This window comes from Cynocephalus volans, chromosome 1 (genome assembly GCF_027409185.1).
Source record: "Cynocephalus volans isolate mCynVol1 chromosome 1, mCynVol1.pri, whole genome shotgun sequence".
Classification (NCBI taxonomy): Eukaryota; Metazoa; Chordata; class Mammalia; order Dermoptera; family Cynocephalidae; genus Cynocephalus; species Cynocephalus volans.
This window is the reverse complement of record NC_084460.1, coordinates 52202835-52228145: the sequence shown is the minus strand read 5'-3', so window position 1 is coordinate 52228145 and position 25311 is coordinate 52202835. Positions and strand designations below refer to the sequence as shown.

At 42.9% G+C, this 25311-nt stretch overlaps 1 protein-coding gene across 2 annotated transcripts in view; it reads right to left on the bottom strand.

The window, feature by feature from the left end:
- Nucleotides 1-8764: 8764 nt before the first annotated feature.
- The window catches only part of VAPB (VAMP associated protein B and C), a 57184-nt gene continuing 40637 nt past the window's right edge, over nucleotides 8765-25311 (bottom strand). The window contains exons 3-6 of one of the 2 annotated variants that reach the window (XM_063097231.1): nucleotides 24268-24371; nucleotides 20852-20932; nucleotides 18738-18914; nucleotides 8765-16023 (exon numbers count right to left, since the gene is read on the bottom strand). In XM_063097231.1, coding sequence (XP_062953301.1) covers nucleotides 15865-16023; nucleotides 18738-18914; nucleotides 20852-20932; nucleotides 24268-24371 — 521 coding nt within the window. In that variant the 3' untranslated portion in view covers nucleotides 8765-15864. The remainder of the gene's footprint in view (nucleotides 16024-18737; nucleotides 18915-20851; nucleotides 20933-24267; nucleotides 24372-25311) is intronic. The other variant, XM_063097237.1, reaches the window with a different exon arrangement.

Sequence of the window (25311 nt, the reverse complement as noted above, 5' to 3'; positions counted from 1 at the left end):
CTCTTCGGGGGCAACCCGGCTTTCTTGAGTTCTGAGTGCTGGCATTCGTTTGCATCTGTCTGTGCTTCTGCAAGTCAGACCTCAAGCTGTCGACACTGCGTGCAAATAAATCCAGCCCTCCTGGGCCAGCACACGAAGGAACAGGGCTCCATCTGAGTGGAGAAGTGTGGCCTCCCCCAAGCAGGCTGTGGCCTCCCAGCCTCCCTCGCCCATGCCGAGCGAAAGCCAGCATGCACCACTGCCAGGGGCAGGTCTTTGGAGGAAAGCAGCGTTCCCAGCCTTTGGAAAGTAATTAATACTAATGATAGCGGTAACACTAACATGCTCTGTAATTAGCCCTGCACAGCCGTCCTCTGTTTTCAAGCTTCCCTGTGCTTCACTGATGGAGATGGATCGAACCCCAAGTATGTGTCTTTGGGACCTCCCTAGGAGAGGTCAGGGTCATCAGGCTAGATAGCAACATCTGGACACAGGAGACAGGAAGCTTTGCCTTGCCCAGCCTTCATGCCAGAATGCTAATGTACGGGCGCCCTGTACTCGGAGGAGGCTGTCATCATGGTGGGGACAGACTGTGCCCCTCCAAGGACCCTGCCTGTGTTCCCAGGCCCTCATCTGTACACTGCAAAATTAACTGGCATCCTGGTGGGCTCTAGAGTTCTCGGGACAGTGTTCCGATGATTCACAGCCTCCTTCCTCCCCCCGAGCCCTATCTCTGGCTCTTATCACAGATTTTGAACCATTGTCTGTGAGGCTAATGATGCTTTCAGAGGGAAGCCCTTGTCCTCCCTGAAATTGCATAGGGTTCAATCAGTCCACTGAAATTGCTCTAACTTACTACCCATTCTCCTTGAAAAAAAAAAAAAAAAAAAGCAACACCAAGTTAATATTCTCTGTAGGTCTCAGACAGCTATAAGTGTTTCTGGCATATTTGCCAAAGTACAAGGAATAATTAGATTATTTACGGTCTTAGACTACACCAGGGTGGGGGAAGTTCCTGGTGGGGATAACAGTGGGTGTCGATAATATGTCCATGGCTGAGTCAGTCTTACATCTGAGGCTTGAAGCAACCATGATACCATTTATCATCAAATTTGAATCTTTTAATAAAATTAAACAGCCTGGAAAATGTCCTCGCTGGTTATTAAAGTTAACCAAGGGGATTATGGTTCTAAAGAAAGGAAGTGAAGTGTCTTTCAGAGGATGTGTGAAAGAATAAACCTTAGAGGTAAACTCCAGCTTGCTCAGTCATGCTCCCACGCCACCGCCCTGCCCTGCTTCAACTCCCCGGGGGCTCCCACTGCAATTAGTAAAGTCCCAGCTTCTGGCTCACTGTTACTGGGCCAGGCCTCCCCATGCCCTGGCTGCACTGGCCTTCTTTCTGTTTCCTGATCACACCAAGCTGTGCTGCCTCAGGGCCTTTGCACATGCCCTTGGCTCTGCCTGATATCTCTTCCTTCAGAATATTGGCTCTTTTCATTCAAGTCTCAGACCAAATGTCACCTCCTCAAGGAGGCCCACCATTAGCAGCCGCCAGAAGTAGCCCCCCTTCCTTTGTCCTACCCATCCATCGCATTACTCTGGTCTATGTTTTTCATAATGTATATTAATCACTGTCTGAAATGATCTTGTTTGTTCACACTTACTCTGACTAGCATGCAAACTCCACAGGAAAAGGAAGGGACCTGGACTCACTCACTGCAGTCTTCCCTGTAGGGTCAGGAGTGCCTGGTGCTGACATAACAAATGTGGATGATCCCACTAAGCCTCCCACTGAGACCTGTGAACAGGCCACTGCCATATGCCAGTGCGACACCCCCCGGGAGGCCTACCCGAGTCAGGTAAAGGGCTGTGATTGTCTGCATCTTGCATACAAGGATACTAAGGCTCAGAGAGAAGGGACTTGCCTGAGGTCACACAATAAGTAAAGACCCAGATTCAAACCTGAGCAGCTGGACCCCTGAGCCTGAGATCTGGGCCTCTATCTCTTGGCCCACAGGCTCCCAGAGGAAGTGGGGTTCCTTGACTGTATTTGGGGAAAGCAATTTGGTGCTGCTTCACAGAACTGGGCATGAGCCATCTCTAATGAGAAGGTGTGTGGGGAACAAGAGAGAAGTCCTGGCTCCCCTTGACTGGATTTGGCCACGCTCTCCTTGCTGGGGCGTCTAAGTTCTGTGGCTGTCGATGCTGACAGGAATTATGGAGGCCGAGGAAAGGGAACGGTTCCCTTTCTCCTGGGCAGGAGGTCAGCGCTTCCCAGGCTCTGTGCTGACGTAAGGAGGGGCCGTTTCAGAGACTGAGGGCTGAGGAGACTCTCCGGGGACAGGGTCAGGGGCCAGCAGGCACGACCTGTAGTCTCTCCCTTCCCCATAAAACCTGAGAGAGCTTTTGTCCACAGAGCAGAAAGGAAACCCAGAGCCCTAGCTCAAAACAAAACAAACAAAATTAATGCTCTCCATTGTATGTTCAGTCACGTTTAGAAGGGGGAAGAAAGCTTGTGCAGTTGATAATTTCATAGCGTGACTCCCAAGAGAGTAAATGAGCTTTTTTTTTTTTTAATAAAAAGTTTAAATTGTATACAGCTCTCAAAGGCCCATTAACTAACAGATGCTGGTTATCAAAAGAAGTTATTTCTTTGCCTTTCTCTAAGCGCATGTGTTTAATCTCCCAGCGGTGTTGCTGGGCCGAGGAGCCGCGTGTGGCTTGGTGACGCGGCTGCCAGCACACCGCCCTGGCTGTGCGTCCTCTCCTGGGGGCCCGGGTGACTCAGGCGCCAGGAACTGGGGCCTTCTGACGCAGAACGTGGAACTGCATTAGGGCCCTGGCAGGGGAAGATTGACTGCCATTATTGGTGTCACAGATGGGGAGCCAGGGGGGAGGGGCTGTTCCCACTTAAGGGGGGTGAACCTGGACAGAAGTGAGACCTGCAATCCGCTCTTGATGGCCTTAAGTAACTAAAAACCAGTTCCTTCTCACACATATAACCCCTCTTAAAGGGATGTGAGGATGGGAGTAAATCACCTGTCAACATGCCCAAGAACTAACCATCTAAGCTTCCAGGCGGACCCTCCTCTTCCCTCCTTGACACCTAATCACTTTGAACCCGGTCTCTCTCAGGGTCTTTGCATTAGCTCCCCCCTCCCTGGAATGCTCTGCCCCCCTCATCACTCCCAACTACCCCCAAAAAAGGGGTCCCCACCGTTTCAGCTGTGTCCCACCTCGGCACACTTTTTATCTTCGCCACAGCTTTTATCAGAATCTGCATTCTGAAAATACCCTGTTTGTTAGTGTCCTTATTTGTTGTCAGCCTCTCTCCTCTAGACTGAGTTCCAGGACATTCTATGCAATGAGGGGTCTAATGGGGAACAAGACTTGTCTGTCTCGTTCCCTACTAGATCGCCCAGGGTGTAGAATGGCACATGGCACATAGTAGGAGCTCCATAAATGCCAGTTAAATGAATACATGCTCTGAGTCCTGGTGGAGGCTCTGAATTCAAGTATCAAGATGAAAACCATACACTCTAAATTGGAATTTTTATGTTGATGACTGTTTTCCTAATAAGATGGGCAAAGCAGACAGACCTGTGACCTTGAGGACAACTGTTTTCTACTAGCCAGGCTATCTCTAGGAGGGCCTTGAGGACAAGTGCTGTCCCTGAATAGGGAGCCACAGGGTCTGGCACAGGTCCCTTCAGAGTTCATCTCAAGCTTGTAATCTAACAAAGGCCAGGGAGACTGGGAGACCTGCAGCCTCACGCAGGTACCCAGGGCTCTCCATGTCAGCTCTGGAGCCCAACCCCACCCCATCCTCACCAGCTTCAGCTTCCACACCAGTAAAATGACCTAAACCTGGTAAGTGATTCAGAGGGAATCAATGATGTATTTTAAGAGGATTGGCTTTAAATAAACTCTCAGTGAGGATGAGTCTTTTTCCCTGGTGATGTGGTGTTTATTTCCTAGGGGATATTAATAACCTGCTACCCTTACTCTTACATTTGGTATTTTCTTAATCCCCCAGGAGGAAAAACAAATCTAACCAAACTTAGGTGATCACTACTTCTGTGAAAATCGACTGAAGACCTACATGCATTTACTGAGCACCACTCCCGTGCCAGGTACTATACTGGGTGCCTTGGAAAGAAGGCCATCCAGACTTCCAACCAAGATGGGCAGGTGAATGCATGCTTTTACCTCCACTTCCTTCTGAAGTCCCAATATATTATGGGAAAAGAATAAGAAGGCACAAAATCACATGGATAAACAGAAAAGGAGATGAAAATACAGCCACAAGAGATGTCAGCAAAATTCTGGAATCTGGGCAAGTTATCATAGACAGCAGATTACAAAAAGCGGGAAGCAAAGTAATGGCAGGCTGGTCTCAGGGTTGAGCTCCAAAGCAAGTCTACCCGTGCCAATGACCCCCCCAAAGGTAGGAAGTGGTGGCCCTAGCGCCTCAGAAGGCAGGAGACAGTGGGGCTGAGAACGGGAGGATCTTTGAAAAATTTTACAAATCTGTAAAAGGAGTTCTACCCACCTGATCCTCTCCCTAACCCCTGTAAAAAAACAAAAGTTTATCGTGGATATCTTTGGACTCAGGGACAGCCCAGGGCAAAGTATCATGCTAAACATATAGGTGGTAAGTAAAAGTCTACATACACATTGAGATTGCCAGTCTCCTTCTCCACTTGACTTCTAGAGAAATGGCAGCCAGGCTTATGCTGCCAGGCAGGAGACTGGCAGAGTCCTCTCCAGAGAAACAAGCCCAACTAGCAACGATACTAACAGCTGGAAACAGGCATCTGTTAGGTCCCTACCCAATTAGGTTACATAGAAACTCATCATACAACCAACACTACCTCATATACATATGCAGCTTCCCGTCAGGTTTCTAGAGCTCACTCATATATACATAAAAGCTGTCAAGGAACTCCAGACAGGTAAGGAAAGCCTCTAACATGACAGAGACCAAACCTCATCCAAAGTGACTAGCAGATAGAAGATAATACAGAGGAAACAACAACAACAGAGAACTATAATATCCTCAGTGAAAACAATCTTAACCCTTTAAATACCACCACCACTTTCCAGTTCCTCTCATGGAACGACAAAAAAGAACTTACGCAATAACAATGACACGATAACAAAAAAGATCTGTAATATCCTCGGTGGAAAAATACACCTAACAAGAACAGTTTGCTATAAACAAATAATAATAACTGAAAAAGAAAGAACTCTTGAAAATTACAAATACGCTAGTAGAAAAAAAATCAAGAAGGTTGGAAATAAAAGTTGAAAGACTTTTCTAGAAATAAAAAAGAAAAAGATCAGGATTTAGAGTGGCATTAGATTTCTTAAAGGCAATAGTAAAAGCTGGAAATCAGTAGAACAAATGTTATCAAAATCCTCAGAATAATTTTCAACTTTATCTCTTATACTCAATACAGCTATCAATAAAGTGTGAGGGCAGAATGGTACATTTTCAGATATATAAAGTTCTCAGAAAAATCACGTCCCATATATTCCTTTCTCAGAGACCTGCTAAAGGATGTGCTCTCCCCAAATGAGGTAGTAAGACAAGAAAGAGGAAGCTAGAGATCCAGAATAGAGACAGAGGAGATCCGATCCAGAAGAGAGAAAAGGGAGTTCTGAAGACATCAGTGAAGAGCCTTCCTGCGGTGACAGTGGTGCAACAGACCTGCACAGCAGTCAGTCAGAGAGAAGCAGCAGAACAGAGCTCCAGGAGGGACCTCTCTAAGAAAACCATTAAAATCCCAGATCGCCCAATGTGTGTGAATGTGCTGAGATTTACACTTTTTCAGGGTCTGGGGCTCAATTCATGATAGATACATAAGAAACCAAGCAAACAAAATGCTAAGATTTAGTAACTCTAGGGCATAAAAAGGGTCATGCATAAAAGGGAAATAGAATCACAGAACACCCGAGGCACAGCTGTAAGCAATACTTTAGTAGTCTTAATCATGCAAAAGGATACTAATATAGCCAAAAATTATGACCTAACTCTATGAGAGGGAGGGGGAAGAAGATCTGTGCTTGGGATGAGGTTGAGAGGAAGATGATTAGAGCTAAATCCTTTCTTCCTTAGAAGGAAATCAATAGATAATATCTAGAAGTGAAAAAAACAAGAAAAAAGTAATGTAACCACATTATTTGGAAATACAGAGATTAATACTAGAAGAAACGGTTCAAACTGTTAAAATCGTTGTCTCTAGCAAGTGGAAGGCCAGGGTGATATGGGCCTGCTGGTTTTCATTATGAGCCTGTTAGAACTATTTGGCTTTTCACTTCATGCACACAAAATGATTTGGTTAAAAAACTTAAAAACACCACAAAGCCAAATCCAACAATAACAAAACCTAGAACTTGCCCTCAAATTGCTTTCAATCCAGTAAGGGGCAGACTGTATGAGAGAGATTTCGGTTGCTCTGGGAGGCAAGGGCTCAGCAGAGCTGGCAGCCACAGCTGGTGGGAGAAGAGAACATTTGTGAGTCTGTGCAAACTGATCTGCTCCTCAAGGTCTGAGCTAATGGGAAACACAGGAGGAAAAAAATGTGGGGACAATGACAGGGCCCCAGCTATGGGCCGCCAGCCCTTCTTCACACATCAGCTGGATGAATATTCTTGGATGGTTTCATCATTACTAATGGAAAATGTTTTCTATAGTTTGGAGCCTCTCCTAGGACTAGCAATGTGCCTGCAAGAAGGGGATTAAAATAAAACCATGGGTCTTGACTTGATTTTAAAAAGCCTCCTGCCTTCCGCACACATTTTCTTAACATTTTTGAAGTAGCATAAAGATATTTTTCAAAAAGACCATAACATTAATTTTGTGTTTCTCCAAATTTTTACTTTTTCCTTTTTGTAGGGATTTTAGTGGTCAAACATTGCTAAGAAAACAGAAACAGAAGTCCTTCTTTGAAAAAAGTCTAGACTCGAGGTGAGATTTCTGAGGGCATTTTCAGTTTCTGATGGGGCATGTCGCTCCCACTACAGGACGCTGGCAAATTCTCGGGTAGCGGATTTGTCTTCTAATGCACTAACAAAAAGATAATGCCAAATCAGTGTGGCTACTGCCTGAGAGTAGCTTCTTTTGTTGCTGTTTAGAGAACCCCTCTACCTGACAACTTAGACTTTAACACTTTAAAGACCACAACCATTTTTCAGTCCCTCTAATAGAAGCCCCCCCCCACCACCACGGTCTGTGATGCTGAGATTTGCCTCCTCACCTGCGTCTTCTGTGAATGCCATGGTCAAAAGGACCCCCAGGAATGTGAGAGTCACGCAAACATGTTTAGACTAGTGTAATAGTGAGTTGACGTACAGGTCAAGAATCAAAGCTCTTGTAGTGGCTGTAAGGAGTTATTTCCCCTGACCAATCCATTTCTATATATACCCTTAGCTGCAAGCAACTTGCCTCTTAGTAAAACTGTCATTTCTATTTCCATTCATGACTGTCTGCCCTTGGACTCTTCGCTTTTGCTTGCCCTGTTGTCAGCTTCTTTGTGGTAAGGCTTCTATTCCCTTTGACCTTTCTTCACTCCAGGTCTTCATGTGTGTTTTCAAATGGCCTTTACACATATGAATAGCTGCTCTACTTCATGCAAAGAAATGCAAACTAAAACTAAGACAGCACGTGCCCTTTTCAGATGAGCAAAGATCAAAAAGTTAGATGATACAAAATGCTGGGGAGTAAGTAGAACCTGTTGGGACTAGGAATTTGGTATGTTCTCTTTGGAAGACAATGTGAAAGTCATCTAACAAAACTTAAAATGCTTTCAGATCCCCATACCAGCCAGCTGCCAAAAAAAAAAGATTATTCAAAATTTTAAATGCAAGCACTCCTTGACTAACCACTTATCATGTGGGAACTGATTCCATGATATCCTTGCTCATTTATAGGGGTATTTGCTGTATCTCTGTTTGTAGTTTCAGGACGAGAAACTGCTCAAATGCACCTCCATAGAGGGCTGGTTTAGTCACTTATGGGCTCATCACACATAGGAAAACTACAGAGCCATCAAGAATGAGAGTAACATATGTGTGCTGACTGACATGAAATGATCTCCAAGATATATTTCAAAGCCAAAAAAGCAACATGCGTGACTGGGCATCAGTGTGTGCTGCTGCTATATACAAGAAAACACAAGGGTCGGACATACACAGACATCCATACACGTAGATCTCTGGAAAGAGTCAAATAAGAAATGGAAATTTCAGGATGTCTCTGGAGACAGGAAGTGGGTTTGGGGTTGGAGGAAAACTGACTTAGTACTGTGTATCCTTTGGTTTTGCATGAAGTTTTACCATTTGCCTGTGTTACTTTTCTAAAAGAAATTAAAATTGTTTTCATTAAGAAACAACATTATAAGATGGAGAACTGTAAACCATTGTCTAAAGACAGAAGCCACCCCATCTTTCAGAACTGGAAGCAATTTCCAGGGCCGGGTTTGGGTACTTTGTAAGTCAAGGACATAAGTTTCCCACAACAGGAAAACACTGGAATGCAAGTCGGCCCCTGTGTGGATGCTCTCTGGGCAAGTTTCCTCATCAATAAAATAAGGAAGTTGACCTAAGTCATCTCTTAAATCTGTTCTCTGGTGCAAAGCAGCTATAATTTTCATTTAAACCAATTTCGTGTTCCTAAGCAGCAGCGAGAGAGTAGAGCACAGGCTCTAGTACATTCTCCAAAGCGTATCTAAATGCGCTTAAGCCATCCATCCAAATAATGTTACACTGAGACATCCTTAAATATATTCAGAGCAAAGAATTTATTAAACATAACATGGAGACAGCTAGTACAAAAGTTTACGTCTTGGCAGGGCAGGTTTCATCAGGCTGGCATGGAACATGTAAGAACATGCTGTGAATGGCTCTTTCAATCTGGAACTCAGATATACATCTCCTTCCTTCTAGGAAATGTAAAATCAGCCATAAAACCGTGAATTTATTACATATCAGATAACCAAAATGTACAACGGTAAAGAGTCCTTTCCTGTACCAACTTTTTAAATGAATTCCATGTCAAAACAGGAAATACAACTTAAAATACATAAAGGAAAAATTATGAAAAATAAAGCATTCTAAGACATCTCTTAAAATACTCAATTCCTAAAATGTTTATGTACATTGAAGTCAGAATAAACATTCACATCATAAACTGCAGAGATCTTTTTTCAAGACAGGCAGAAAGACGTAAAACAGGGTAGGAACAGCATGTGTTACTGAAATTATTTCTTTACTCAAAAAGGAGAGAGGACGTGAAGGGAACATTTAAATAGATCATTCTGAGTTTCTTCTAGGAAGTTCCAAATGGCAGCAGTTTATAAATTGTCTTTAAAAAGGAAACACTAACAACAAAAATGAGAACCAAATGTATTCTGTATTTTTTTCTCTATGAAGAAGCCTGATCCCCTTACTCAGGCTGCTTACGAATGAAAAATGCAAAAACAAAAATCACTCTCATTGATTAATTTCTCAGCACCTCATACAGTATAGTATAGTATATAACATACAGAAGGTACTTAATAAACATTTGGTAAATGAGGGAAGGATAAAGAAGCAAAAAGTAGCTCTTGCACACATGGTCTCAGTATTACAGACATTTATTCTGACCTTTGAATCCACATAAAAGATTCAATGGAAAAAAAAAAATTTTAATGAATGCTGCACTAGAGGGTTAACAGCTGAATCTAGTTTACTTCTAAAAAAACAAAAGAAATATGGGAATGCAGGCAGCAGGGCTTTTTTGTATTACACAGAAAACTGGTGAGTCAATGTGTGAAACGTGCACACTAATTTATCATCTTCCTAAATCATAAAAAGCTATGCATTCTTGTTAGTGCTAAGCCTTAATTAAATTGTGTTAAGATATCTGATTTGTCTCCCATAGTTAGTGTTTTCTGAAGGGAAACAAAAAGGAAAAGGCAACCTATTTTATTTCGGCCAGACATGGCTTCGGGTTTCAGGGAAACACAACTCTGCAGCCGCAGCTGCACCTGCAGATGCCCAGCCGAGCTCCTGAGGCCCATCAGAATGCAAGTGGGAGCGCAGGACAGCACGAGCATCCATCCTGCACCCACATCCATTAGCCAAATGATTAAATCCGCATCAGCCCCGTGGTGTAATAAAGCAATTGTAATAGGCCATTGTTACAGGATCAATGTTTCCTGGTTTAAAAATAAACATCAGCATTTATTTATCTAGCAGCAGAAAACAATTCTCCCACAGTATTGTTTTATTTAGCTGACATCTTTTAATCAAAGCAATCCATATCGTGGCAACATTCCAAAGTATCACAATTGCAAATACTTACAGCAAGTTAGATAATAGCTATACTTTTGTTGCTATCTTTTTCTTCCTTTTCTACAGATCTGATGCAGACATTTTCTAATGAATTAATTCCATTAAGAAAATCAGAAGTAATTATATTTATCAAGACAACCTCTCATCCACCTCCTCCAGTTTCGCTTTTAACTATTATACAGAACTGTTTATGTGTGCTCCTGTCTTTTAAATTTTTCAAAATACCCCTTAATAAAAATTAAGTAAGATGAAACCTCTATAGTTAAGTGCTGTAGACAGAGCTAAAAACACCCCACAGAGGGAGGTCTGGTTCCCTCAGCACAGGATGGGTGACCTTGTGTGCCCCAACTCATGTTGCTGGTGGCTGAGCCTCATGTGCTAAGTGTGCCACTGAGGGATTTGGAGGCTTAAGGAAGAGGTCTGTGAATCCCCTGCAGATCCATTTGCACAGCCTCCCAAGCTCGCCTCATGGCTGATGGTCCTTATCAGGATCTTCCATTATTTGCTCCCTTTGCTGGTTTCCCACAGAAATGCAGCACTAATTCAGGGAAGTGCCCAAGACACCAGCAGCGTGGCTGCTTTCAAACCTCGGCAGGCCACTTCTGTAATACCAATTTTAATGAACTGTCCTCATTCACATTTAATTTACAAGTTATGTAAAGCCTCCGTATAAAGCATTGCCATCATCCCCTCGCTGAGACAGACTGGTAATTTTCTTTCTAAAGCCCCCAAGTTCATTCCCCAGGAGCGTTGGGTAGAGATTTTCAAGCAATGAGAAAATGGAAGATGCACATTTCTTCATTGTTGGGAGTGTGTTCAGTTTCCAAAAGAAAAAGAAAAAGCGTCTGAACTCAAGTCCTGATTCAACCTACTTTAGCTTGAAAATAACGGAATCAGGTAAGGAGGCAGACATGTAAAAGGCAGAGCAGCTAAGAGCAGTCAAGGTTCATTCCCTCGGTTCCCGTGAGCAATTTTCAGAGTTGCAATAGTGTCTTAATGACACAGGCCTTCGCGGACTGATCTACCTCTAAACAAGAGATTCTAAAGAGTTGCCCAGTTTTACCTCCTGGAGCCTTCATTTCCTTGTGTACAAGAGCACTCGCCATAGCTGTTGTGAGGATTTGTTCAATGGAGTGTACTGGAAATGCTCTGCACAGATAGGGAGTGGCATTGAAACAACAGCAACTTCTCTAGAAGGCTCCTATCAGAGTAGCTCTGTCTGAGGAAGGGGGGAAAAACCTTCTCCAAATCCAGTCAGGCCACAGAAACCCTGAGGGACCCGATTTTGCAGAAGGGCATGTGATAGAGCTGCCCTTTACGTTACCGAAGAGTAATCGCTGGCCTTATCAGATTCGTGTGCCAGGAACTGGGGTCATCTATCTACGCTTTTCACAGGACTTTCTAAATACAGTTCTGTTTCTGCTCATCTTTGAAAGCACTCATTCTCGGCAACAGCGCACATGGCCCCAAGCTTAATTAAGATAGGTTTCCTCAGAGTGGTAACTTTCGTTTAATGCCAAGTTTTACTTAGTTCTCCTCCTGCAGGGCAGACAGCTCAACAGGAGAGATGGGGAAGCCGCAGCCAGACGCCCTTCAGTGAAGTGCCATCTCCAGCAGGGGGAGGCAGTGGCCACCACACCCGAGAAGGTCTCAGAGGTGAAAAGTTAATCAGATGTTCAAGGTGACTTGGGAGCCCAAGACCCATTTCTCTTGATAATTTTTTCTTTAAAACAAGAATTTCACAAACCAGAACCAGAAATTTGTACATGGGCCAGTTCTTTAGAGAAGGAGTTGAAAATGACAAACGGCATTTTATTTTGGCATAGATTCTGAGTTTGCAAATAGAGATTTGTGTGTGCAAAAAATAAAGGCACCACTTGAAAACTGTCAAGCTACTTACATATGGTACACATGCCCCCCACCCCCACGCACGCACGCGCGCACACACACACACACACACACACACACACACACAGAGCTTGTTTTCAAATTAATCTGAAAGGCTATTTAACTCTGAGCTCTCACGGCATTCAGTTATATCTGACTCAACACAGCCTGCAAGCTGGGCACTGATATCTTCTGATAGCAATTCTGTTCCTCGGATTTGTTTGAAAGCATTTGGGTTTTCACAGATCACTAGAGGTTCTTCATTTTTCCCCCTTCTGTGTTATGTAGGTATAAGCCACCTCTCTAGGCATAAACTATCCACTGGTAAAAATCAATTTTGATTTTATCAGTATTTATTACTGCTAGTGCCAGCAGTTTAGAAGCCTAGAGAGGGAAAACACGCAAACTAGGAGGGGAGAAAAATTAAAGCTGAGTCCTCACACCTACATATAATACAGCCTACTGTCTTTAAGAGGTATTTTGTATTGTGCCAAGGGCACTTATATTATCAATTTAAAAAGTCAATCAATAAAAATTTACAGGATTCTGCACTGCCTTCCTCTCTTCCGCACTTGTGAGCTCTGTGGCCAGGCACCCCTCTTGGAGTTCCTGTGGGACCAGTAACCAAGGTAGCGGGTACAGGGCAGCCTGCCAGCGGCTCACTTCCCGCCAGCCCCTAGCCAGCCTCAGCCTCGCAGCCTGTGCCAGTCCATCCCCGGAGCAGACCACTGTGACAGGACCTTCTCTTTGCCTTACTCTCACTTTTTTTCCTCATCATTCCAGAAGACACCCAAAATGTGCATGCATCTCCATTCTCCCAAGGGTTTGTGGCTCTTTAGAGGGGCCCTGAGCATGAGCAGCACTTGCTGCACACATATGCTCTCTTCTGGCACCTTCTTTACTGACCAGGATGACATACAGAATAACCATCTTCCCACTACCCTTCTTCTCTCCCTGTGAAGTTTCTAATCAGTCAAAAAGCCCTACAAACTAACATGTGTTCAATAAATCCCAACCTCTGGGGAAAGAGACTTCAGAGGATTAACAGTTAGAAGGAAGAGACAACTTTGAATTTTAAAATTTGATTTTTAGCTACAAACAAAATGTCTACATCCTCTGAGAAGCCGAATACCTTCTCCTCGATGTACACAAAACACTAAATCCCCTTCAAAACCTGAAACAGAGTAGTTTTCCAGGCACTGAACCGTCATGGATTCTCAGGCCAAATCCCACCAGTTGCCTGTTTTTGTGAATAAAGTTTTATCAGTACACACAGCTGTGCTTTTCTTTTCTTTTCTTTTAAAGATGACCAGTTAAGGGGATCTTAATCCTTGACTTGGTGTTATCAGCACCACGCTCTCCCAAGTGAGCTAACCAGCCATCCCTATATAGGGATCCAAACCCGTGGCTTTGGTGTTATCAGCACCACACTCACCCAAGTGAGCCATGGGCGGGCCCTCACGGCCGTGCTCTTTAAGAAAAAGTTTACAGACTCCTGCTCTAGCCCCCCAAGTACTGTTTGAGGCCTTTCTAATCATCTTCTTTCAATGCCACCAGGGACTGGAAGCTACAGAAAAACTAATTTGCTGCAGCAACTACAATTAGCAAATTTTAGCACACGTACAGAAAATTGGGTGGCAGAAGGTACATTCCTCTCAGCTCAGTCTTTTCACCCCTTTCACAAGTACCCAGGGCCACGTGGAAAAGATCCTGGAGACTAATTTATGATGGGCAGCCTTCCTGTCTGCATGCTCAATGCATCTGTGCAATAGGTGCTCGGGTGAGAACTAGGTCTGATCGACATTTTCTGGAGCACCTGGAACTTATAGTAAACTCCTTTTCACAAAGGCAGGAAGTTACTCGGATCCACTTCACAGTCCCAAGGAGTCTGACTCAGCTCGCCAGAGCCAGGATCGGGAGCAATGTGGCTCAAGGTATGTGACTTCTAAGAACTGTCTTCCTTTTAATGAAATTGTCCTCTCAAACCCATGTCCATACTGGAGCCACACCCAGCGCACCTGTCACTAGTGTTTGTGCCACAGCTCCCTCACCCTGAGGGGAGGCTGCTTTTCATTGAAGGCCAAAGCAATGGAAGGGCAAGGGTGACCAGGTGCTTAGATTTTCAGCAGTTTTATTTTTCATACACTCAGTTGAAGCCCACCAAAAAATATATATGTGTGTGTGTGTGTGTGTGTACACACTTGCGTGTGTGTATGTAGTTACATCACTAAACATATGTATTTCTCATTGATAGGGCTCATTTTTAAATCAAACTTGCAATAACAAAATGATGGTGATGATGATGATGATGATGATAAAAAGATCATAATTACCCCCACATAGCAAATGTGACAAAATGACAAAAGAACTCCTCATTTGGGGGCTTTATTTTAATTTTCTTTTTAAGATGCTACACATTCAAACAGAACTGGATTGGTCTTTCACGGAACAGAATTAATTCACATCAAACTCTCAATTATTACTCAGTGGGTCAGCTCCCCACTCCCACCTGCTGGCGCCCCCTCTCCTAACCCTGTGTAGCCTGAATCACTCATCCTGACTCCAAGCCAGGGCCGCATGGGGAGGCCAGGACCAGATGTGGGCCTTTGTGCTGGGAGTGTGAGTGGAAGCGAAAGAACAATCTAAAAGACTAGCTACTCTTCTCCATTAGAAAGAGTAACCTAGAGTCAACCGACACTACTAAGAATTTCCCTCCCTATGATGACTGTTATTTATTAACACACAAAAACACTTCCTGGTAGCTATTCTCCAACATTCACATAAACCCTCCCTCCACATGCCCAGAACCTCCAGAGACAGAGAAGCCCACAGCTCTCCAGTAGCAACGCCAGCTTCACTCACCAGCGTTAGGTAGCATGGATGACTTTTAGGCTGCAGCATTAATGTAATCTTGTGACAATAAGAAAACATGAGATGAAATACATTAAATAAGTTAAATATGCATTAAACATCTCTGAATAACAGTTCAATTTCACTACATGAACCAATAGTAATTTAGCTTGGTCCCTTTAAGAGAACAAAGCACTGACTTATAATTCCAAAGTGTTGGGTCAATCAGTCAACATATGCCTCTCGCTCGTGCCGAGCACATCTGATACTGCCACAGTGCGATTCTTTTCAGCTTCTGGCTCTCTTCATCAGTCCCAAGGAACTGATGGCCTGGACAGAACTGAAGACATGGAAAGCAGCCTGGGCAGGGAGTGCGTAGCGTGGGGGTTACTGTGTGGAGGTGACTGCACTCCCCACCACGCTGGACTCCAGCTCCCCATGAGCCAGCACCAACAGGCGAAGAAGAGAGTCTTGTTTTAAGAGAGGTAATCCAGCAACATGTACCAAGGCCTACCAATGCTTAAGATGACATTTACAATATGCCACTGTGGTATTAATCACGGCTTCCCTTGTCATTAATAAAGATCATTTTCCCCCCAATCATTTACTATACATTTTTTACTTTCTAAAAGATTGTTACATTGTTATATTTGTGTGTGTGTGCACGCGCGCGGAGAGGAGTAATTTAAAGGCAAGACCTGTGAGATGTCATCATACGTTAATTTTTTTTTTACACATGGTTATGATAAATTTAAATCCCATGATATGGTGGATCCATCAATCCAATTTACCATCCTTTGCATGCTGCCTCTACAAGGCGATCTTCCCTATAATTACACCAACGATAAAGAACAAAACCACCAGAGCGAGTAGCCGGGTGCTGAGGCCTTCCTCCTTCCCGGTGGTGGCTAACGCTGACATGGGACTGTTGCTCTGCACAGACTTCCTCATCCGAAGTCCATCTTCTTCCTACGGAAGCAAACGCACATTTCAAAGACAACACAGGGCACCAAAAAGGGGAGTCAACTGTACCTCTTGGCATGGTGGGCTGTTTATGCCCAGACTCAGAGCACACGATAGGGTCCAACCTCATTTTGCAAATGGAGAAATTGAAGCCCACAGAGAAGAAGGGACTGGCTTGAGGCCACTGAGAAAAGATTGACAGAGGCCTCTTTTTTCTTTCATCCATCCCACATGATGCTGCTAGTTACCTTTTTATAACACAAATCTAAGCACGGCACTCCTTGGTTCCCCATAATTTACAGGAAAAAAGCTCTTAAGATGGTCAGCTGGACCCTTTGCACCCGTGGTCCCATACACCTTTCTGGCTATGTGTCCCAACTGCTTCTCTTCTCCTACCTCCAACTCCAACCCCTCTGACCTTCCTGTCTCAAATGAACAGGCTCCCTTACTGAAGTCATCATCGATTTTTGAAATGATAGGCATTTCCAAGGCACAAATATACAAATCACAAGAAACTACAAAGTGGGACACCTGGAAGCTTTCAAGTGCAGAGCTCTATACACAGTTGGTCATTGCTGAGCTCATGCAGACTGCCACATTGAATGACATTTGGAATATTAAAAAGTGACCTTGATACATCTCAAATATTTTCTACTTACATGGATTTCTCACTAAAGAAGCAGCATTCTCTCTCATGCATAAAAAGATACTTGACCACATTTCCCCCCTAACTACAAGGATGTGTAAGAAATAAACGTCCTTCTTCTTTCACCTCCACAGCCACTGCCTTGGTTGTCCTGCACTGCCTTAAGAATCTGCACGTTTCTGTTCAGATCTATGATGCCATTTCTCATATCCTCAAGGCCAAGCCTACATTACTGAACAGGACCTACATCCAAGCCTTTCTGTTCTGGCCCAGACTCATCTTTGTAGCCAGATCTCTTGCTAATTACCCCATTTACTCAACCCTAAACCTCACACACCACCTGTACTTTCTTTCTCCTTTTCCTTCAACTCATTCACATTCACTGAGTGCCTAGTAGGATAGGTCCTGGAGTCAACAGGCAGATGAGCCCTAGGAGCTACCTTTCCCAGCAGTCTGGTGCTATCTCTCTGCAACCATTTATCACACTGGGTTGTAACTGTCTGTGTCTATGTCTCTCCCTGCTACCCCATCAACAGGGAGCTCCTCAAGGGCAGAGGCTGCTCATGTTTGAATCTACAATGCCAGGTGCATAGTAGACCCTCAGTGAATTTGTTGAGCAAATGAAAGAATGAACCAACACAAAACAAGAAATCGGTGTTTGGCAGGATAAAGAATCTTCCAATGCCAAGATTGGTCTGATAATATTTTAAAGATATTCTGCTCAGGGGGCATGGCCAATATCACTGCACAGTGATAAATGACTGGTGGTGTTCGATTAGCTTCAAAAAAAAAAATGGGCACAGCAAAAAAACAGCATTTATTTTATTGGGTTTATATAGGAGCTACTTCTACCTATTTATCACTTTAAGCAGCACAGAACTCTGCTTCTGAAGAGAAATACATTCAAGGAGAAGCTTTAGGCATAGCTCAGATTTTTAGCCAAAAAGTAAAGTGTCAGCTTCATAATTTACTCCATACTGAAAGAAGTTAGTGAATGAGGCAAATCAAGATTACTGTAAAGGCAGAGGATGCCGATGCCGTTTCCCAGACTCTGTCAGTTCTCCTATATCTACCTCACCACCAGAATAAAAAAGAAAGAAGAATCAACTTCAAGAATGTATTGTGTGTAACTGCTGCCACAGTAAAGAGTGACAACCTATCATATGCTTGGGTGGCATGATCAAGATTAAGAGAACAGATAGGCCTAAAGATTTAAGCTGCAACAAAAGTTCCTATAATCAGATGTTCAGAAATGTTCTCTTCAATACCATGACTGAAACAGACTCATACTTTTAAAGCTGGAAGGGGCCTTAAAGGTGTTTAACAAACAGAGGCCTGAGAGATGTTATGACCAGCACAGGTTCGGAGCTAGTTCAAAGTGAACTGGAGTCATTTCCACGACAACACCGGCCTCCAGCCAAAAGTGCACCCCTGCCTGCCTTCCCCACCCAGGGCAGCTGACCTGCTAACACCAGTGCCAACTGCCTCGTGCACATCAACGGGCTACAGACTCAGGCTTCTCCTTCTATAATCTCCACCTCCCACCCACTGTGACAGCATTCACTTCCAACCTCATCACTGCGTGAACAGTTTGATGGGCTACTCCCGCCCAGGCCTATTTACGGTCTTCAAAAATCATAATTATATTCATGTTAAAACAGAGTACAAGTCACTATTTATCCTCTTAAAAAAAGAGATTCTCACCCAAGTGAATGGGGATGGAGAGGGGTTTGAAAATACACATTCAAAATAACCACTGCTGTTTTAGTCTCAAAATTTATTTTCAATTTACACTAATGGAGGATTGGAGTATTTTTTAAGGAAACAAGAGTTTAAATAGTTGAGACATTTCTGCTCAAGGGACAGTGGTTCTTAATTTTGGGGGGTTTAAGAACCCCTTTGAGAACCTGATGAAAGTTATGGAAATTTCTCCCCAAGAAGGAAAATTAGCCAAATACCAAAAACAAAAAACAAGAAAACACCTACAAATGAAGTTGCTCATCAGCTTCCCCACCCCAGGCCCTAGTGAAAACGCTTGGGCTCTCTGCAGACTCAGCACACAGGCTGTCCTTACCTTGAGCTGCTTGTTCTCATCCCACAGCCTCTGGACCTCGCCTTGCAGCCTCCTGCATTCTTCCATCACCTTCTTAACTTCAGTGTCATCCAAGGAAGGACTCAGAGATTTAGACACCGTTGGTGTTTCTGTCTTTGATGCAGTTGTGGATATAATTTTATTTATTTCTACATCATGCTGTTCAGAAATAAATGAAAGCCCAAGTGTCACCAACTACGTAATAAAGGACTTTTTTATGCAAAGTAAAGTAGTTCTCAGCAAACACCACACGTGGTAGTGTTTCATCCACACTGTAAAATGTCACATTTATTTTAAAAATGGATCACTTTATCTAGTATCTTAATAATCTAAAGCAACTGAGTCCTAGAAATTATGGATAAGGGCAAATAATGAAGTTTGGCTGAGACTAATACGTCAAAGAAAGAGAAAAAAGGGCTGTGCGTATGCACTGTCAAATTCCTGCCATGCAAAAATTAGCATACTGTAATTGTGCAAGCTCAGGAATTAACAGCCACATATTACTGTTACCACAAAGATCCAAACATCTCCAGCACTGGTTGGGTGGGGGTGGGAGGCCAAGGACAGCGTTAGGCAGAGGGCAGTTTGTTTCACCAACTTAGAACTTGGGAGCTGGAATGAAGGTGTGGCAAGCTCAGGGTCAGCAACGTTTCAACCTGAGGCACTAGATACTCCCCCACTTCCCCTGCCAAGACGGTACCAAGACACCCTCTTGAGATTTACTGGGGATGAGAGTCAGCCAGTGGGGGAAGGGTGTGGAAGCCCTCAGGTGTCTAGGGGGAAAGGCAACTGGGGACTGCTGTCCAGGAGGTCTGGGCAGCAAACTGGTATCGAGGCATCTGTCTCTACCCTTTGTTTTCCAGATGGGGACAGAGATGTCCCAGATGCAAGGCCCCAGGCTACCAAGTCCACCTACCAAAAGAGCTGGGACCAGAATGCAGGTCTTACCACTTCCAAACTGACCTTCCCAGGACAGCATGTACAACGGGATAGGAAAAAAAGGACAACTATCCATTCAAAGCAACAGGATAATGACAGAAGTAAGTTACTGAGCAGAAAGAAAACACTACACAGTTCAACACAAATCAACAGCATCCCTGGAGATCATTATGGATAATGTGAACAGAATGCTTGAGAGCATTTCTATTTCCCAACTTCACATATTCATGTCCAGGGGAGTTTCGCATTCTGCATGTTTCAAATTCTTTGTGTTTTTAATACAATTTGAATTTTTCTGACTAGGCTGAAGGGAGGTCCAAATTAGCATTTCAGATATAGTCTCCTTTCTTCACCACGTCACAAGTGAGGGCCACGGCAGGCTCAGCCCTTGGTTTCACACAAAGAGAAAGTGAGCCAGCAGCTTGGAGGAGGACGTTCCTGTCCTTCCCTCTCTCAGGTAGCACAGGCGGTAGATCACTCTTAATGGAGGGTGATTTCACCCCCCAGGGCACATGTGGCAATGTCTGGAGACATTTTTGGTGTCACAACTGGGGGACGCTACTGGTATCTAGTGGGTAGAGGCCAGGGATGCTGTTAAACCCCCTATAGTGCACAGGACAGCCCCCACTACAAAGAATTATCCAGCCCACATGTCAATAGTGCTAAGGCTGAAAAATACTAATCTAGAAGCAGGTTTTGAGTGAAAAGGTAGGTGAGTAAAGGAGGTAGTGAGAAGTGGGGCTGAGAGAAAGGGTTGACAGGGCACTTTGTAAAACAACAGAACCTAAGAGCTTACCACCTGTCCATCAAGCACCATGATAAAGGGCAAATTATTTCCTGTTTTAGTCGCACCCACTGTTTAACGGCAACCAATAACTTTGTCAAGCCAAAAGAGCTCCTGGGATTTATGACATCTCAGCCAATAGGTTGCACTTTTCAAGGGGAAAAATTGTTTCAATTAGTTGTCTTTCTGCAAATCTTTCAAAGGCTGATTGCATAAAGGCCCACGTATTTGTTGACTTCAGCTTATTTTTTTTATTCATACATCAGAGAAAAGAAAATAATTTGCCAACTTAAATCTTGATTTTGCAGGAGATGGTATGCAAATAAGTATCAGCTTGCAGCATTCAATTACTGTTAACTATAAACATACTTACTGGTTTATCATTTTCTGCTGGCAATTCAAACACGCATCTAAGTTTTGAATCCATAAGGTCTTCCGGTTTCGCCTCCTTCCACTAAAACAATTTAAATTTAATAATCAGGATATTATAAAGCTGCTGGAAGAATAATTTTCTTCCCATAACTGACAATTTCAGAAAAATACTCTTAATGAAAAAGCCCTGATGTACAGCAAATAAAGAACTTACGTCTACTGAAATTTCAATATTTTTAACATGACAAGATTGAATACATTGGCTTTCCTGGATATTTATTACACTTCACAAACCCTGAAGTCTTGCTGCCTGACTCCTCAAAGTCAACCAAGGCACATGCTGCAGTCTATAGGAAGCACGTGGAATGGAGATGACCACCACTGAGCAAAGGAATTTTCTAAACTATGTCTGGATGACCAGAGGTAACTGGTTCTCCTTAAGAACATAAAACTTACTTTACAGGGCACATCCTTCTTAGAGAGCGAAAGCACATACTATGTGGGAGTGGTTTTGGAACGATTTTGCCAACTACTATTGGAGCACTTTAACTAGCAAGCATTCTCTGCCACTGTGGCTGGTCTAGGCTGCCCAGCCCAGTGGCCCACCTCCATCCCTCAGTTGTTGGTGAGAGCTCCTTCTTGGCTAAACCACATGTTCTAGGAGGATGTGCTCCTGCTTTACTCCTCCCTTCAGCAGTGGAGGATGGAAATTCCAGGGTGTTCTGAAAATTACAGACCAGCATAGAAGCAAGGTTAGGATACAGAAAGAGGCATCACCTCCCCCAAAAACCATGCAAGAGGCAGCTAGAGCAACATATGTACCAAGAACCAAAACCTGGAAACAGTCTCTACATTTGACACTAGGGGACTGCCACATAAATTATGGCAAATCCATTCAATGGAATAGCATGCTGCCACTCATATGATACTGAAGAGCATTCAATTACATGGGGAAAAGCCACAGAATATTAAGTGAAGAAACTATAAGCAATATTGAAGTCTGTTTCTCTGCACACAAGTACCAGTGGATGTGGGCCTGTGCACATGTGTCACAAGAGCACCAGGCAAGGACCATCACTAGAGGCCGAACCACTAGGTGACAGACTGCTGGCAAGCAGGATCCTCACGTGGTCTCAGAGAATCACATCTTACCTATTAACCACAGGGGCAAATGTGCTTTGACACTGGGGAGAGCTGGCAGTCACCATCTTAACAAAGTAATCAAACAGCGTCAACAGAGGGACACCCAGCATGAAATGTCTCCTGATGTGATGCATACATAACATTACTATGGAATATTCTTGCCAAAAAGTATAATCCTGAATTAAATCATGAGGAAATAATCAGATGAATCCAGAATTTGGGACATCCTGCAAGTCAACTGGCCTGGACTCTAAAAAATTCAAAGTTATAAAAAACAAAAAGAGTTGGGATCCTCTACTAGAATAAGAATAATGACAGGCCATTTTTGGAACAACTGGAAAATGATGAATATGGATTTATCTAAGAGACAATAATATTGAATTAATGTTAGTTTTCTCAGCTATGATCATAGTATCGTGACTATTTAAGAGACTGTCCTTGTTCTGAAGTATTTAGGCAAGAAGTGTCATAAAGTCTGCATTTTACATTCAAATGTTCACCAAAAAGAAAATTTATGATAGAAAGGAAGCAAATGTGGCAAAATGTTAACAAATGGTAAATCTACGTAAAGGTTCTATGAGTGATCACTATACTATTTTTTCAACATTCTGTATACCAAAATAAAAAGAAAAACATTTAAAAATAAAGAAAAAGCACAAGGCTTTCATTAACAGTAGTTAGATCTAATATGAAAGAATTAGAGGTCACTTTTAGTTTTATTTTTTGCTCATTTGCATATTTCCAAAATTTCATACAATGTACATTTTGTACAAAAATTTCTTTAAAACTATTATCGGAATAATCATACAAGGAAGCAAAATAATCCTTTATTGTATATGCAGTGCCTGGCCTGCTACAGACTCAGATAAACAAGTGTCAGACACTGGGCCAGGCATTTACACATGGCATGCTTAATCCTCGCAGCCATGTGAGCTGGGTTTTTAATCCTCACTTTAGAGGTGACCAAAACTTCAAGAAAGTTAATAAAATTTGCTCAAGGCCACAATGTTAGTAAAAGGCAGAACTCAACTCCAAAACCAAGATGCCCAAGCCCATGCTCTTTTCACTATGCCATGCAGCAGAAGCCAGACAGAACATACTCTTGGATATTCCATATTTTGTATCTGTCCCATGTTTCTTGATCACACAAATTAACATGAAGTAACATATCATGTTCCAGGAAATAAGAGAAAGGAGTAAATGCCTCAATGATCATCCTTCGGTAAAAAAGATGGCCTATTATCACCGATCTCTGTCAAACCCAAAAATATCTGGCTTGCCCTTCCTTTTCTGGCCAAAAGTTAAATATCAATGAAGATAGTCAATTATGCTTTTCCAACACTAAAAAAAAAAAAGGCTGTGTGGGGACACTGGAGTATGAAGGCAGACTTGGCACGGAACAGCCCTTAGCATAAAACTTTGAAAGAGGAAAACTACAGTAGTGTGAGCAACAGCCAGCTCAATTCTGCAGACTGTCCTTGGATGACTTCAGTCTCCGTCCGGCCTGGCAAGCTGGAGAGAGAACAGTGGCAGTGGTATGAGGCATTCCTGCTCTCCTTTTCCCTGCTGGTGCTGTGGATTGCCAGGTTTGTCTATAGACTGCAATTCACACTTACAGCACCAGAATACCTGTGCATTTATTCAAATGTGTTAAAAACTTACTTTGGGAAGAGAATTTCCATTATCATCTCTTTTTTTCCAGAAACATCATTAATATATCATCACTTATTTTACAAAAATAAAGTCATTTTAATTTTATCAAAATTAGAGACAAAGTTAAACATCTATTTAAACAGAGGGGAAAATATGAAGGAATCTAGGGCAAAAAAAACCAAAGAATCATGCTTACTAGAACCAAGCCCCTCCAAAAATCCGAACACCATTAAGTGGGGAAGGACATTTGGCATTCAGCTATCATTCCCCCTGGGTTTCTACATTCCCTAGAATGAAAAGTATCCTCTTCTGTCAGGGGAGGAAAGGTTGGGACCAAGGAGGGGAATCCTAACCATTCAACATACAATCCATTCAGAACTGCTTAAGCAAATTTTGTTTATATAAGTCAAAACAATATTCTAGAAAGTTACATAAAATGTTAAAATTACTCATCAAAGTTCTAGAAAAATCATAAAAGTAGTCAAAGTACAAACCTCCTTGAAAACACCTTTCCCCTTTAAACAATGTTGATACATTTTGAAATGCATGCACCCACAATTCTGTACCTAATCATTTTTTTTTTATCATTACTGAAAAAAATAAGAAGCATTCAGTACTTACTACTGCTTCCATATCAGAAGTGTCAGATGGAGCAAACATAGACTGAACCATAAACTTGTGTTTACTTTTCTCATTGGGATCATAATCGAAAGGCTGTAACATCACTGAGAAAGAAAATATTCCATTAGGAGGGTCAGAGCTTGGTTATCAGCACCATTTGTTATGCTAATACTTGTGCTTTGATTGTAAAACATTCTCTCCTCTGAGCCTTAGGACACCCCTGGTGAAGAAAGCAAGGAGAGATGACCAACATCTTCTCCATTTTGTAGGTCACTGAACTAAGGTCCAGAAAGGTTAGGAGACTTGCCCAAGGTCAGACAGTAAGTAGTAGTAGAGCTGGGAGTAGGGCTTAGGAGACAGGTCTTCTGATTCCTAACCCAGTCATCTTTTACTACTGCAAACCTATCGTAAACATCTGCTACAGGCTGCACAGAATAGGTAAACTGGGCTGAAATACCATCTGCCTGTTTTGCTCAAGAAAACATATCCAAATGATCTTTTCAGGAACTAAAACAGAATAATCCAAGACATTTAAGGACATTTAAGAAAGTGTTTTAGCTTCAGTAGAATGCTAGAAATTTTTCACAACCTGGGCATTCACATAGAAGGAAAAAACAGTACCAGCTTACAGCCACACCCTTTCTTTCCCCAGGAACCTAAAGGAATCTCGCAAAGGCTCCTGTGGGTGAGTCACATCCACTACACTGAGGGAAGTTCCTTCCCGCTCTGACTGGCTGCTTTCCACCTATTTCCCAGGTTAGACAAGGGTCTACCCTCTTAAATGATGGCTGCTTTAAAATATGTTACTGCTGCAAGGTTTTGGCTAAACCACATATCTAGTTAAGTTCCCTGAATCATAACTTCACATACAGGAAAAGCCTACTGTGGTCCTGACCACAAGAGCTTAACATGAACTGTGTGTGTTTCCATGTGCCAGAAACTGGGCTCTGTACTTTAGGTCTGTTATTATCTCATTTAATCCTTAAGAGGTCGTTTTGATACCTATTTTTCATATGAAAAAACTGAAGCACAGAGAGGTTAGCT